This window comes from Felis catus, chromosome X, assembly GCF_018350175.1.
Source record: "Felis catus isolate Fca126 chromosome X, F.catus_Fca126_mat1.0, whole genome shotgun sequence".
NCBI lineage: Eukaryota > Metazoa > Chordata > Mammalia > Carnivora > Felidae > Felis > Felis catus.
In genome coordinates this window covers 55,658,805-55,675,960 of record NC_058386.1, presented here as the reverse complement: position 1 = coordinate 55,675,960, position 17,156 = coordinate 55,658,805, and the positions used below count along the sequence as shown (strand labels likewise).

Below are 17,156 nucleotides of genomic sequence, written 5' to 3'. Positions count from 1 at the left end.
CATGTGAATGTTACTTTTAAATGTAAGAAATGTATAAGAAATAAATCATGCAGTATAATTTAAGTCATACATAATGTAAGAAATAAGTCATATGATTTTTTTTAAAAGAGGCTTCCATTAAGGAAAGGAGAGAATAAGGTAGAGGAGATAGAGAAGCTAGGCTTCTGCAAATACAAGTAGTTCTATATATAGGACTTGAAGTCATATAAATAGTTCACATAATCATGAAACAAAGTTAAAATTTAGAAGTCCGGGGCACCTGGGTAGCTCAGTCTGTTAAGCGTCTGACTTTGCCTCACAGCTCGTGAGTTCGAACCCTGTGTTGGGCTCTGTGCTGACAGCTCAAAACCTGGAGCCTGCTTCGAATTCTGTGTCTCCCTCTCTCTCTGCCCCTCCCCTGCTTGCACTTTGTCTCTCTGTCTCCGTCTCTCTCAAAAATAAATAAACGTGGGGCGCCTGGGTGGCGCAGTCGGTTAAGCGTCCGACTTCAGCCAGGTCACGATCTCGCGGTCCGTGAGTTCGAGCCCCGCGTCGGGCTCTGGGCTGATGGCTCAGAGCCTGGAGCCTGTTTCCGATTCTGTGTCTCCCTCTCTCTCTGCCCCTCCCCCGTTCATGCTCTGTCTCTCTCTGTCCCAAAAATAAATAAATGTTGAAAAAAAAATTTAAAAAAAAAAATAAATAAATAAATAAACGTTTAAAATTTTTTTAAAAAAATTTAAAAGAAGTCCTTAAAACTGAAAGAAAAATGAAACAAATGAATCTACTGTACGTTGAATTAAATGCACAACTACACAGAGAGCCAACTATTTCAAGTGACTTTAGAACACTGAATTTGACTTGTGAGTAGGATACAGAAAGCTAGAAAGAATACCCCTACCACTAGAACAATGAGGAAAAGTTAAACTACAAAATCATAACTTTTCTTAAACCCATCAGACAGTTGAGGTTGTAGGGCAACCAAGTAGCCTGAATAAAATCTAAGGAAGGAGAGATGCTTCCAGGAAAAGATGGGACATGAGCACTACATTGCACAGTGCAGCAAAATATAAAACAATGACACTAGATATCACACAGATGCTTAAGAATTCAGCGAAAACTTAAAAGGAATTGCCAAAGGCCAAGCATGGACTAGTATGTGAGTACAGGGCCCCTGGATGCATCAGACACGAGGGGAGTTCACACCCACTTGTGGGCTCTACACCAGAGACTTCCACTGGGTCTTGGTGCTGGGGAAGGGAGCAGCTGCCAATTCTGAGAAAAGCAAAGAGCCCCTGCTCAGGCCCTTCTCCCCTACAGAACAGGAGCCTTAGAGCTACTAAGAGAACCCTGCTGTCTCCAGGGCACAGGTGAAGGCCTACTGTGCATGGTGAAAGGGAAAGACAAATGTCTCTACTTCTGGGAGAGGGATAGGAAAACATCCTGAAGCCAGACCACTACAGTGTCCTTCAGCTGGGGGAGAAACAGGGACACATGAACTACCTAAGGCTGAGGCTGGACCAAGACAGCAAATAATCCCTTCTCCCAGGCTTGCTAAGTGTGGAGTCAAAACCAATAGCAGTCTACTGCTAGGGGAGGGGCTAGAGGTTAGAGAAAGACCCACTATTTTATGCAAGGGCAAAGGGAAAATGCACAGATCTGAGCATAGAACAGGGACATTAAGAAAAACACCAGGACGATCTAGCACCCACCCTAAGCACAATGTAGTGGAAGAGGAATTTGAAGCTGGTGACAGATTGAAGGTTCCTATTGCAAGGATAAAATCCAAACACCGTTCAACTCCTGACTAGACTGACTTAATCCCCACAGTAAAAACTTGGAAGAAAAGATGCACTACTTCCAGGCCGTCTCTACTGTTCTATACACGATGGCCAGCATTCAATAAAAAATATTACACCCCCCACAATGAAAAAACAACCCACTATGACAGGACAGACTCTGAGATGACCTAGATGTTATAATTATCAGAAAAAAATTAAGAGGAACTATGATAAATATGTTAAATGCTCTAGTAGAAAAGGTATATGCACAAATAAATGATGGTGAACTTCTGCAAAGAGATGGAAACTGTTAGATTCAAATGGTAATGCCAGAAATAAATGAACATAGTAATAGATGAAGAATGCCTTTGACAACTTTATCCATAGACTCGACACAGCCAAAGAAAATCAGTAATAGGTCAGTGAAAATTATCCAGACTAAAACAAAAACAGAAGATTTAAAAAAAACATATGAATCATTGTTGTACACCTTAAACTTATACAGTGTTACTATGTCAATTATATCTCAATAAGAATGGAAAAAGCAAACAAAACCCAAAACAGAATAAGCATCCAAGAGCTGTGGGTCAATAGTAATGGTCTAATATGTATATAATTGGAATCCTAGAACAAGAGAGAGAAAATGTGCCTGAAGAAATATTTGAAAAGATAATGGGTGAACATTTTCCAAAAATAATAAAAGACATCAACTGATAGATCCAAGCCCAGAGAACCCCACTCAAGATAAATACTTAAAGACAAAACAAAACCCAAAATCTACAAACCTAAACACATTCAAACTACTAAAAACAAAACAAAACAAAAAATCCTGAAGCCAGCCAGAGACAAAAAGACATTGCATTCAGAGGAAAAATTTCAGTAACAGACATCTCACCCAAAACTACACAAGCCAGAAAAAAATGGAGACACCCTTAAAATGCTGAAAACACGGTCAACCCAGAAAACCCAGCAAAAACAGCTATCAAAAATGAAGGGAAAATAAAGACTTTTTTCAGATAAGCAAAAGTTGCACAAGAAATGTTAAAAAAAAAGATCTTTAGGAATATGGTATATATGTACAATGGAATACTATTCAGCCATCAAAATGAATGAAATCTTGCCACTTGCAATGATGTGGATGGAGCTACAGTGTATTATGCTAAGCAAAATAAGTCAGTCAGAGAAAGACAAATACCATATTATTTCACTCATATGTGGAACTTAAGAAACAACACAAATGAGCAAAGGGAAAAAGAGAGAGAGAGAGGCAAACCATGAGAGACTCTTAAAAGTAGAGAACAAACTGAGGGTTAATGGAGGGAGGTGGGTGGGAGATGGGCTAGGTGGGTGAAGGGTATTAAGGAGGGTACTTGTTGGGGTGCCTGGGTGGCTCAGTTGGTTGGGCGCCCGACTTCAACTCAGGTCATGATCTCACAGCTCGTGAGTTCAAGCCCTGCATCAGGCTCTGTGCTGACAGCTCAGAGCCTGGAGCCTGCTTCGGATTCCATGTCTCCCTCTCTCTATGCCCCTCCCTTGCTTGTGCGGTCTCCCTGTCTCTCTCAAAAGTAAATAAACATTAATTTTTTTTTTCTTTCTAAAAAGGAGGGCACTTGTTGTGATGAGCACTGGGTATTATGTAAGCAATGAATCACTGAATTCTACTCCTGAAAAAAAAAAGAAAGATCTTCAGGAATATATCAGAAGGAAATTTGGATTTACACAGGAAATGAAGATCTGCAGAAGTGGTTAAAATGAAGATAAACATAAAAAATATTTTTTTTATTTTTAATTATTCTAAAAGATGATTGCTTAAAGCAGGGGTCCCCAAACTTTTTCTATAAAGGGCCCCAAAAGTAAATATTTTAGACTTTGAGAGTCATGTAGATTCTGTTACAACTACTCAACTCTGCTGTTACAGCATGAAAGCAGTCCGAGATGATACATAAACAATTAAGTGTGGCTATATTCCAATAAAACCTTATTAATAAAATAGGTATTGGGCCAGATTAAAATTTTTAATGTTTATTTATTTTTGGGGAGAGAGAAAGAGAGAGAGAGAGAGAGAGAGAGACATTGTGAGTGGGGGAGGAGCAGAGAGAGAGAGGGAGACAGAATCCGAAGCAGACTCTAGGCTCTGAGCTGTCAGCACAGAGCCCGATGCAGGGCTCGAACTCACGGACCATGAGATCATGACCTGAGCTGAAGCTGGACACTCAACCGACTCAGCCACCCAGGCGCCCCTAGGCCAGATTTTAAATTCTAAAAATACGACATTTAGGAGATAATTGGAAATTTGAATACTGACAGGATATTTGATATTAGAAGTTTACTAATTTTTTAGATGTACCAATGATATTATAGTTATGTTCTTTAAAAACAGAATCCTTTTCTTTTAGAGACATGTATTAAATATTTACTAATGTAATGATGCCTGAGATTTGCTTCCAAATAGTATAGATAGGAAGTGGATAGATAGGCCATAAATTGATAAGTATTGAAGGTTGGGTACATGAAGGTATATTTTACTATTGTACTCTGGTATATTTTGAAACTTAATGAATAGTTAAAAAACAAACATTCCTAATTTTAGGGGCCACCTAAGTTTTTTTATTCTTGCCCCATCTCCAGCCAAAATGAACCTGAATATAATCTTAGAGTTTACAGAAAATCTGTGGCTAGAGGAACATACTAAAAACACTATGAGGATATAATCAGCCAAATACAGAAAGTGGAGAATTCCAGAAGACAAATGACTAAATTTAAACAAATAAATTGCATTAAAAACAGGAGAACATTTACATATTAAGAAAGACTTAAGAGACTTATTAACTGAATGCAATTTGCTGACCTTTAGGTCCTGATTCGGACAAACTGTAAAAACACATTTTTTTTTTTGGAAAACTGTGAGATGACGAGCACAGATTAGATGATATTGAGGAATTATTAGTTTTGTTACTGTGATAACAAAGAAAACATCCTTACCTGTTAGAGAAACATACTTAAATATTTACAGGTAAAGTCATATGTCTATAATTTGCTTTAAAACACTCAGAAAAGATCATGAAAGACAACAAAAGACCATTAAAGATCTAAGGGAACCAGGGAAAAATAGTAACTCAATGAAATGCGAGATTCTGGATAAGATCCTGGAACAAAAAAGGACATTAGTAGAAAACTGATAAAATTCAAATAAGATCTGTAACTTAGTTAATAGCATTATGCCAATGTTAATTTACTGGTTGTCATCACTTTACTATGGTTATATACAATGTTAACACTAGAGAAGGCCTATAGGAAACTCTCTGTGTTTTCTATAGGTATAAAATTAGTTAAAAATAACAAGGTTAAAAATCATACTCCAACAAAAAAGGAACCCTCATGCACTGTTGGTGGGACTGCAAGCTGGTGCAGACACTGTGGACAACAATACACAGGTTCCTCAAAAAAATAAAAATAGTGATCCAGTAATTGCCATATGATCCAGTAATTCCACTACTGGGTATTTACCCAATGAAAACAAAACACTAATTTGAAAAGATATTTGTACCCCTGTGTTTATTGCAGCACTGTTTATAAGAGCCAAGACATGGAAGCAACCCAAATGTCCATCAACTGATGAATGGATAAAGAAGATGTGGTATATATGTACAATGGAATATTATTCAGCTATAAAAAAGAATGAGACCTTGCCATCTGCAACAACATGGGTTGATCTGGGGGTAAGTAATGCTACTAAGTAAAATAAGTCAAAGAAAGACAAGTACCATATGATTTCACTCATATGTGGAATTTAGGAAACAAAAACAAATGAACAAAGAAAAAAAGAGCCAAAAAAAACCCAGACTCTTAAATATAGAGAACAAATCTGTGGTGGCCAGAGAGGAGGTTGGTTGAGGGGATGGGTGAAAAAGACAAAAGGGATTAAGAGTACACTTACAGTGATGAGCACTGAGATGTATATACAATGGTTGAATCATTATACTGTACACCTGAAACTATTATAACACTGTATGTTAATTATACTTGAACTTAAAAAATAAGTTTAAAAAAGATTAAATTGAAAAAATCATACTCCAGTAAAAAATGTGGTGGGGAATATGAAATAAGAATAGCAGAATTTGGTTAAGTACATGGGGTTCATTATACCACTCTTTGTTTATATATTGAAAGCTCCTGTAATAGAATTTTTAAATACATCACTTCTTTGTTTTTGCCATTCCCTCAAACTATTCTTCCTCTCCTCTTTCCTGATTAAATGGCTCTACACTCGCCCACTCCCTTAATCCTTTGTAATTTGGTACTGGCCTCCCCATAAATTAACTGACTCGGCTCATCATCAAGAAGTACAGGGATCCTTTTACCCTCTGAATACTCTTCAGCATTTAACATGTAAACCACCCCTTTCAAAGCTGTATTCTCTCACTACTATGACATTGACACTTCAAGGTCCAGGACAACTGTTTTGAGCTTTCTCACTGCCTGCAAGTGCTAGGGTAAGGCAAGGCAGTACAGAAGGAATGAGCTTCGAAGCCAAATTGGGCTCTGCTCTCACTTGAAGACAAAGTGCCGTAAGAATTAGGTAACACCAGCATTGCACCTAACACATAGTTGGTCAATGCTCAACATACAGATTTGGAGAGTATGGGTTAAGAGTGCAGAGTGCAGACTGCTGAAGCCAGACAGCCTGGGTTCAAATCCCAGCTCTATCATTTACTACCTACGTGACACTGAGCAGGTTCCTTACTCTGCGCACCTCAGTAAAATTGAGATAACAGTATCATCACTCAGGGTTGTTGTGAGGAAGAAACGTATTACTATGTGTATAGCACTTAGTAGTAGGCTCACAGCAGGGGCTAGATAAATGTTAGCTCTATTTCAAGATTCCCAGGGAGTCTATTGTAGTTCTGTCACTATTGGATAATAAAGAATTTGGCTGGGTTTTGTCTCCCATTCCTCTAAACCCTTGGAATTTCCCAAATGAGAGTGGTATTTTTGTTATTCATGGTGTGCCATAACAGTTTAGCTAACAAATAAGTCATGGTAGGCCCCTAGACAGTTTTTGCTAATGAGATGGCTCAGCATGGAGGTTAACCATTCCAGAAAGACCAAACACAAGATTAGAGGGCTGAAGCTTTGAGTCGTGTGATATAAACCTGGCTTCTGAGGAGGGGAGGAGTCAATGACCCAGACAATCATGCCTACATAAAGAAACACCAATAAAGACTCTGGATACATGAGTGCACTTCCCTGATTGGCAATATTCTGCATATTGTCACACACTGATATCTCGGGGGGTTAACAGGGTCCTGATTCCACAGGGAGAAGACAAGGAAGCTTTGTGTTAGGGACCCTCCCAGACTTCACCCTACACATCTCTCCCTTTCACTGGTTTGGATTGCATCCTTTTGCTATAATGAAACTGTAATATTAAGTATAGTGCTGTCCTGAATTTTGTGAATCATTCTAGTTAAGTATGGAGTTTGAGGGGGAACACAGGAACCCCTCTGTAGCCAGTAGGTCAGAATTAAGAGTGGTCCTGGGAACAGCCAAACCTGTGGCTGGTGTCTGAAATAAGGGCAGCCTTGTAGAAGACTGTGTCCTTAACCTGTGGCCTAACTCCAGGTAATTGATTTTGGAAGTCACTACAGTCATTAAAGGCCATGTGATTCCCACCCTATTCCCCATCCCAACATTTCCTCAATATCTCTTCTCAGGAGAATGAGTGACATTGTTCAGTGAGCTGAGCCAGGATCTGTGGCCTTCCAGCCTCACATAAGACAGACAGGACTTCCAGGCCCTCAGCTAGTGGACCTTGCTCTCTGACTAGCCTCTCAGTGGGGATAGAAGGTGAGTTTGGATCCCATGTCCCTTTTTCTTGTGCAGGTGGGTTCATGCACATATGTGCACATGTGTGCACAGAAACCCACATGCACTTCACTGCCTGGCTTGGGCCAACGAGGGGAGTGGGTAGAGGCAAGGCCAAAAACAAACAGTAAAACCAGGGACTGCAGCCTTAAGAAAGCAGCTGGGACCAGACGAATTATACTATTGACCAAAACCCTGGAGCAAAGAGTCAACGAGTGGAGGAGCATCAAGCAGAAACCAGCTCAGTCAAACAGGCTTGGCTTCAAGAAGTAGGGAGGGTGGCTAGTGGCATGGTCTCAAACCAGCCCCTTTACCTGGGACCAACATGCTTCCAGACCTCAGGCTAAAGCCATTATTATAACTCTTTTTCCTGTTCCCCAGACAAGCAATAGATAGGCATTACCAACGACTGTCTTTCCAACTCTATGCAAATGACTCCGAAATAAACATCTCTAGGGGCGCCTGGGTGGCTCAGTCTGTTAAGCCAGTCTGTTAAGTCTGACTTCGGTTCAGGTGATGATCTCATTGTTCCTGAGTTCGAGCCCCACGTTGGGCTCTGTGCTGACAGCTCAGAGCCTGGAGCCTGCTACGCTTCAGATTCTGTGTCTCCCTCTCTCTCTCTCTGCCCCTCTCCGGCTCGCTCGCTCTCTCTCTCTCTCTCTCTCTCTCAAAAATAAATAAACATTAAAAAATTTAATAATAAACAAACAAACAAACATCTCTAATCCTGACATCTTCTGAGCCCTGAAATTCAGGGTTTAGACAAACTGCCTGCTGGGTATCTATTGCATGTCTTGCCAATATCTCAAACTGAACCTGTCCGAAAGTGAATTAATCAACTTTTAGGGTCTTCATCCTCCTCTTACATATATCTGTTCAGGGTATCACTATCCCACCATTTGTCTACAGCCTTGTTTTTCAACATGTGGTACTGGGACTCACAGCAGCATCAGCACCTGGAAGCATGTTAGAAATGCAGAATCTCAGGTCTCATCTCAGACCTACCAAATCAAAATCTGCAATCTAAAAAAATTCCCCAGATGGTTGCTATGCACATTAAAGTTTGAAAAACACTGATGTAAGACACATTCTCCCTAGCACTACAAACCCTTAAGGATCCTGCCTCTCTAAACTTCATGACCCCACCACTGCTATAGTCCAGGTAGCAATCACCTGTTCTTAGAACTACTGGTTTCACTGGTCTAGATTCCAGACATTCTTCATGGTAACCCTTCTATTATTTTGTCAAAGTCATTATTTTAAGCCCTTCCCTTCTTAAAACTTTCCACTGGCACCTCATTGCCTATTACACCTCCAAGCTCAGTAGTCAATAAGAATAAATAATACTTATTGCATGATTATTACGTGCCAGGCACACTACCAAGTGTTTTACATGCGTTAACTCATTGAATCCACCTAACAACCCTATGAGCGTATTATTGCTGTATCTTCATTCTACAGATGGGGAAACTGAGGCACGGGGAGATTAAATGACAGAGCTTAAAATCAAATCTAGGCAATTTGACCCCAGCACACAAATTCCTAACCACTGTTCCATACTGCCTCCCTAATTCAGTAGCCTTATTTTTTAAGGCTTACCTTCTAATACTTCCCTGTGCTTTAGCCAAAATGATCTGTTACCCTATAAACACATTAACAATTCCCAACTTCTGTACATTTGCCCATGAGAGGTTGTGCAGTATTAATGGAAATAATCTGGGCTTTAGACGCAGACCCAGCTTCAAATTTCAGGCCTGGCCACTAACTGGTTCTAAGACCCTAGGGAAATCGTCAAACTTCTCTGAGTCTCATCTCCTCATCTGCAAGTAAAACAGTTTAAAAACCAACTAACTGAAATGGTTGCTGTGAAGTTTAGAAAGTGTGTGGAGGATGTCTAATACAATCCTGGCATATAGCAGGTTCTCAATCACTGATAGCTCTTATGGTAACCTGAAATTTCAAATCCTACCCATCCTTTGAGGCCCTCTCGAATATAACTTCTACTATGTAGCTTGCTTTGTCATCCCAACTAGACATGATAGCATCTTCCTTTAAATTTTGTTAATATTTTATATGTAACTCTCTCTGATTTACTATCTTATCTTAGCATCGTACATTTGTCTTACTAGGCTGTAAGTACCAAAAAGGGCAGGCCATCTGTATTTCCTAAAGCAGATAGCATAGTGCACTGCACATTGTGGGACTTAAATAAGCATTACTGAATAGAAGTCGATCAGACATTGAGCAATGAATGACCAGAACCACTAAATTTAATTGTGGAGAACTTCATAAGAGAGGTAGAACAGCAACTACAAAAACAGCTAAACACCTGTAAACTATGTCATACCAGGCACTGTGTGTATATTAGCTCATTAGTACTCTCATTAGTTCTGTGATGAGTTACTATCCTCATTTTCCAAATGAGGAAACTGGTGTTGAGAGTGATTTCCTCAAGGTCACAATTGTTCCATGAGAACTTGGACCTACCCAACTCTCTTTCATTGCTGTATCCCCAGTGCCTAAAGGAGTGCCCAAGAAATATTTGTTGAATGAATGAAGAGATGAACAAATAGTGCTAGTAAGCAGTAGTAAGTAACTTATCAGTAAGTAATAAGTAAGTAGTCAGTAAGTAAGTAAGCAGGACTAGAAGCAATTTCACCTGACTCCCAGTTCAGTTCTCTGCTATGTTAAGTTGCCAATTTAAAACAGAGGAAAGGGATGTACCATTAAACAACTGCTATAGAACTAAACACTGTTTGGAAGAGGGATCTTGGGGCAGAATGCTGAATTAATTACAATCCTTAGTTCATGACGCTGATTGTGTTCTGCATTTCACATAAATCATATCATTTCATCTTCCTAAAAGCTCTCTGAGGCACGTATTTATATATCCATTTTACAGATGAAGAAAACATTCTCCATGAAATAATTTGCCCAAACTCTCATAGGAGGCAGAGTGGGGTGATTCCAGTCCAGGTAAGTTTAACTCCAAAACCTCTGCTCTTAAATACCTGTCCAGGCTTTGGGCTTGTACTTGCAATAGAAATCATATCCCCTGTAACAACAGGAGCAAGACAGCATCATGAAGAGAATTACAAGGAGCTGCAACAGTGAGGGCAGGGATGAAACCAAAACTACTGGGGTCACTGAACAAATCAATAATCAAGTTATAACGTTCTATGGGAAGTAATATCATTAATCCAAGAATGCTACTCCAACAAGAACAGGTTCTTGATAACATGAAGGACAGCAGAAACATCTAAATTCTTAAGATACTTAAGAAATCACCTAAAGCTTGGCATTTAACACAATGTACGGGATGAGGACTTTCCCTCAGAGTATGGGAAAGCAAAGTGAATCGGAGTTTCCCAAGAAGGCGTTGAAGGAACGAGGAGAGCAGGGGGAAAGCGGTGAGCCCAAAGAGCAGGTGCAGTGTTGGGGCTGGTTCTGGCATAGGATACAGGACAGGCCTACCGGGAGAAAGGAGTTCCGGCCTTCTCAGGCCAGGAGCCCGTCACCCGACTTCCATAAGGGCGTTCTGCCTCACCCTCAGTCCCTTTCGTCGCAGAACCCAAGCTCACCAGGGGCCTGGGCGACGTTGTCCCCGGCTCCCCCGAAGACTCTGCCGCTTTCGCCATCTTGGCCCTCCTCCCGGGTCGCTCCCACAGGCCTTTGCGGAACCTAAGACGTGGAGGCCGCGGCTCATCAGCGCGTCAACGCACTGCTGTCGCGTCACCGTAAAGCGTCTGGCAACTGCAGGCGGCGCCTGCCCTTTGCTCTCCTTGTCGCTGTTGGCGAGAGGTCTGAGTTGCCGCGCCTCGCCTCGCTTCTTTGAGGCCACTCCCTCTTTAATACTCAACGCCGATCTTCAGATCGCTTCACTGCTGCCTGTGTGTGTGTGTGTGTGTGTGTGTGTGTGTGTGTGTGTGTGTGTGTGTGTTTTAATCCACCTCACCCACGCACCCGTTTCTTGCTCTTGTTGCCGGTTTCCGGAGCCAGCACTTCACGGAAAAAGCCTGCGCCTCCCCGGGGCCGCAGAGAAATTTCAAGATTCCGTGCTGCCGAATAAAGCAGTCAAGCCCTCCAGACCAACTGCTCCCTCTGCCCTGGTCCCTGCCTGAATGATTCCTTGCGATCCCCTGTCCTGCCCCGCCCCGCTACCAGCCAGTTACCACTTCTCAACTTTATTATAAACTGTACAAGATGACTTTTCTCCCTTTCCCCCTTGGAGGAGGGGCGAAGCCAGCTTCTCTATATACATTGGCCAAAATGCTAATACCAGTACAACTTCCAAAATTGCTAAGCGATTTGGAGCAAATACTAAAAAAGTTTAAGGTCTTAAAGAGAGTGATTATTGTAAGAATAACTTTAAAAAAAAGAAAAAGAAAGAAAGAAAAAAACCTTACATGTGCCAACCTCTTTTTCCCTACTTAATTCCGGGTGTTTCTCAGTGTTTCTCACTCCACTTTACCACGGCCCCAGGTTATAATGAGATCAGGTAATACATTTTTGATACACGCTGTAGACCTAAGTGTTTTGGGGGATGGGAATACCAGGTTTCCGCTTTTAACAAACAGGGTAGGGATGGGTGTGAAATGAAGTGCTTTATATTTTTGGGTAAGCAATCCAGAAAGGCATCAAGTCTTAAATTTAAGGAGAAAGAATGTGGAATGTGGTGGGACGAAATTCCCAAATGAATGGTGGTGGTGATGGTGGTGGTGGTGTGTGTACAGTGCTAGTTGTATGGTTTTGTTTTGTTTAAATACTGTCATAATTCTTCAGATCAGGCATATTTTCAATATTTGCTCAGGTACTGATGGTAATGATATTAAAACTGAGGCTAGTGGATATGAAACATTTTTATTACAAGAGAATACGTACAATTTCCCAGCCCCAACTTCGTCACCCATTGTATCCCTCCCACTTCGACCCCAGTCCAGATTTCCGGCCAGTTTCTTGTGGCCATTGATAATCTCTTCAATTTCCTGCAAAACCTCCAAAATTAGTTATCTTTCCCTAACCCCACGCTCCAACTTCTGCCATCTAACCTCATCCCTCTGCCTCTTTGCTAGTGGTTTCAAGATGGCCTTGGCACTGGGTTAAGAAGAGGACAGACCATAAAATAATTGTTGAGGTAGTCCGTGTTCAGGTTACCCAGGCATTATTTCAGAATAAAATGTCAGTTTTCCTCATTTAATAGGGTACGGGTTGAGTAGGAGGTAATATGCTGTGAAGAAAAAAGTCAAAGGGAAAAGTTGTAGAGAAAGGGGGTGGAATAGGGACAATCTCTTAAAATGGGAAATATTTTTGTGTTTTTAGTTGCAAATATATCTTGCAAAATTGCAAAACTCAGTATTCTTTAATACACTTAGAGTCATTACCCTCCGTTAGATTATGAAAATTTACAGTGCTGCAGGACTCACATGACATGCCCAAAGTTGCTTAGAAACTTTGTAAGTGGTGGAAGTGAGATCAACATTTAGGCCAATAGGTATGGAGAACTTTTTTAGTTGTTCTAAATTACAGGACAATATAATGCACAACTCTAAGAAAACAACTAGAAAATATTGGGGAAACGGTTTCCTAGAAAAATGGTCAAAATTAATTCAGAAAGGAAGTAAGGAATTTCATTAGGACAAAATTTGGGAAATAAAAAACATCAGGGCGCCTGGGTGGCTTAATCAATTGAGCATTCGACTCTTGATTCATGAAATTGAACCCCTCGTTGGGCTACACACTGTTAGCTCAAAGCCTGCTTGGGATGCTCACTCTCTCTCTCTCTCTCTCTCTGCCCCTCCCCTGCTCTTTCTCTCTCTCTCTCTCTCAAAATAAATAAAATAAACTTAAAACAATCAAATATATAAAAAGGAAGGTACAGAACAATTTGTATGGTATGCTATCATCTGGGTAAAAATATAAGGGGAAGGGAATGTATATTCATATGCTTGAATATTCACAGACTATGTCCTAATGGCTACACAAGAACTTGGTAATAGTGGTTGCCTCAGGAGAAAAACTGAAGAACTGGCAATAAGAGGTGGGAGAACTACTTCTTGTTTTAAGAGAGGGCTATTTGTTACATGACCTTTCGTGCAATTTGAAATTTTTGCCATATACATATATTACCTCAACAAAAAAAACTTGCAAAGATCTATCCTTCCATCCCACCCCCAACGTGCTAGATGATTTCACAGGCTATTCATTCAAGCCTTCAAGGAGCAGACCATTTCTACATTATATAAATTTTTCCAGAGAGAGGAAAAAGGAAAATTTACCAATTTATTCTAGTGATTCAGTGTAAACTTGGTATCAAAGCTGACAAAGATAGCAGTAAAAACAAAAATTTTGTACCAGTCTCACTTATTAATATAGGTAATATAGGTAAACATCTTAAACTATTAGCAAATCAAACCTGGCAAATAATACAATAATAATATTACATGATCAATTAAAGTTTTTTCTCAGAAATATAAAGTTCATGGAGAAGCAGGAAATGCAGGGGCACCTGGGTGGCTCTGTCGGTTGAACGACCTGACTTCAGCTCAGGTCATGATCTCCCAGTTTGTGGGAGCGTTGAGCTCTGTGCTGACAGCTCAGAGCCTGGGGTCTGCTTCAGATTCTGTGTCTCCCTCTCTCTCTGCCCCTACCCCACTCATACTCTGTCTCTCTCTGTCTCTCAAAAATGAATAAACGTTTAAAAAAAAAGAAGCAGGAAATGCAATGATGATAAAGAGAAATCCATCATCTTAATGCTGAAAATTCAACTTCATTCCTGAAAGTAAATACATTAATAATAATATCTACCTAATAACTACATAATAAAGTAGTAGGATACCTAACATTATACTGACATTTGTCTCAGGACACCAGAGTGGCTCAGTTGGTTAAGCGTCCAACTTTTGTTTTCAGCTCAGGTCATGATCTCATTGTCCTGAGATCAAGCCCCAAGTGGGGCTCCTCTGCACTGGGTGTGAAGCCTGCTTAGGATTCTCTCCTTTTTCCCCTCTGCCCCTCACCTCCCCACTCTCTCCAGTGATTGTGCTCTCTCTGTCTCTCTCTCTCTCTCTCTCTCTCTCTCTCTCTCTCTCTCAACAAGAAAAGAAAAGAAAAGAAAAGAAAAGAAAAGAAAAGAAAAGAAAAGAAAAGATATCTGTCTCAAACCAAAAGTCAATATCTTCCTATACCTGGCATTCCCATTTAAACCAAGAACAGTAGAAAAATGCTTATTATCACCACCATCATTTGACACTGTTCTGGAAGTACTAGACAGTGCAATTAGACTCTTCCTTCTCTGGGGCCAGGGGTAGCCTGCTCATACTCTCTGAGTCCATTGTTTCCCCTGAATACTCTCAGCCATAAACCCCACCTTAACCCTTTCTAACACACAAGCAACCTTTCAGCTCTATAAACTCCAGGCATGTTTTCTACTTTTAGTATTTTCTTTTCTTGTCACTTGCCTCTCCCAAAGTATAGTACTTCTCTTCATAAACACTCCACCCTTCCCAGTGTAAACATAGTTTTTCCTCTCTCCTGTTGTGAAGAATTACTAATAAACCCCTCTCTAATCTCTCTGTTTGCCTCCACCTCTTTCCCGGTTGCTGCCCTGGCCCAGCTCTTCCTTACCCCATTGTCTGTTCTTTTCCCACTTTCCTGAAGCTTTTTTTTTAACTTTTATTTCCACACCTAACTCCAAGCTAAGTTATCTAACTCCAAACTAAGTTATCTAACTCCTCTAACCTATACCTCATTCCTGTGCTTTCTCAGCACTTCTGACTCAGGATTGCCTTGCTCCTGGGCTAGGAGGAGGTCAGATTATAAAGCAGTTACAGATTCAGTCAGTATTAAGGTTACCTGGGTGCCCTTTCAGACTACACATACCTATTCCCTGTTTAACAAACAAGGTAGGAAATTCATATGAGATGAAGTAGAGTGCTCTGTATTTTTGGTTAAGCACTCCACAAAATTCCAGAGTACCTCTTAAGGTAAAACGATGTAAAGGGCATAAATAACTCACAGAATAAGAATCGCCATGATATATATATATTTTTTCAGTTATAATCATAATCCAGCAACATTTATAATTGTGTATACCAACATGAATTATTCTCTTTCAAACCATGGATCCTCTGACATTTGATTGTTTTAATAATAAAACTACATCGCTTCTCGGCCTTTTGGCTAAGATCAAGTGTAGTATCTGTTCTTATCAGTTTAATAATAAAACTACATTCACACACTTAGCATGTGTCCTAATTGTAATTTTATAAAAAAAGAAATAATTTTACAATTTATTTTTATTTTTTTCTTTTCGTTTTTTAAAATGTTTTTTTTTTTGAAGAGAGCAAGAGTGGGGGAGGGACAGAGAGAGAGGGAGACAGAGGATCTGAAGCAGGCTCTGTACTGACAGTAGAGAGGAATTCAGGGCTCAAACTCACAAACCATGAGATCTTGACCTGAGCTGAAGTCAGAGATTAACCAGCTGAGCCACCCAGGTGCCCCTACGATTTATTTTGTAATACCTGTACATTTGTACTATTCAATTAGGTTAATACTTTCCCCAAAATTTTGCTATGAAAATGTTCAAATATATTTTTAAAAGTTGAAAGAATAGTACAGTGACCACCCATATACACACCACCTAGATTTCTACAATTCACATTTTGCTATTTCTGCCTTATTACATCTCTGTCCATCTGTCCATCCAACAAACCTCTTCATGCATCATTTACTTCATTCTTTATACATTTCAAAGTAAAGACATTAGTATACTTCATGCCTAAACATTTCAGCAGGTATTGTTTAGAAAAGAAAAGATAGATCTTTGTGTATTGACATATAAAGATGTTCATGATATATTAAATGAAAAAAAGTAGCCACTACTTGTGTTAAATATAAATATTAATGAAGGCAAGATTCAATTGCCTCAACAATATCCATTTTCCCTTATTCCTTCTTTTTTTTAAAAAAAATTAACGTTTATTTATTTTTCAGAGAGAAAGAGACAGAGGGAGAGCACGAGTAGGGGAGGGGAAGAGAGAGTGGGAGACACAGAATCCAAAGCAGGCTCCAGGCCCCAAGCAGTCAGCACAGAGCCCGGCACAGGGCTCAAACCCATGAACCGTTAGATCATGACCTGAGCTGAAGTCAGATGCCCAACCTACTGAGCCACCAAGGAGCCCCCCCCCTTATTCCTTCTTGATAGACTCCACTTATATTCAGTTTGGCAATGTGTCCAGACCCAGGTATTGAAGCATGATCATTTCAAGTCAATCATGGCAATCTTGTTCTCCAATTTTCCAACTTCCTTTGTAGACAGGGATACCCATATCCAGTTTGGGCTGAGAAAAAAACAAAAGTCATTTAGGGAGGCTTCTGGAAAAACATTTGCTTTATTAGATAGAAAAGACAGATTCAGCTTGCATGGCTTGCCACCCCCCCCAACCCCCGCCAATTTTCTTTCCTTGAATGCAGATATGATGTCTGGAGGTGCAGCAATCATCTTGCAATGAAGAAAACACAAAGACAAAGACCAAA

At 40.2% G+C, this 17,156-nt stretch overlaps 1 protein-coding gene and 1 pseudogene across 2 annotated transcripts in view; one reads left to right on the top strand and one right to left on the bottom strand.

The window, feature by feature from the left end:
* The window catches only part of YIPF6 (Yip1 domain family member 6), a 41,175-nt gene extending 29,664 nt beyond the window's left edge, over positions 1–11,511 (bottom strand). The window contains exon 1 of one of the 2 annotated variants that reach the window (XM_023248889.2): positions 11,204–11,511. In XM_023248889.2, coding sequence (XP_023104657.1) covers positions 11,204–11,260 — 57 coding nt within the window. In that variant the 5' untranslated portion in view covers positions 11,261–11,511. Of the gene's footprint in view, positions 1–11,169 lie in introns of both variants that reach the window. The other variant, XM_023248890.2, reaches the window with a different exon arrangement.
* Positions 11,512–15,780: 4,269 nt separating this feature from the next.
* On the top strand, positions 15,781–15,903 carry LOC111558882 (annotated as a pseudogene).
* The last annotated feature ends 1,253 nt before the right edge of the window (positions 15,904–17,156 follow it).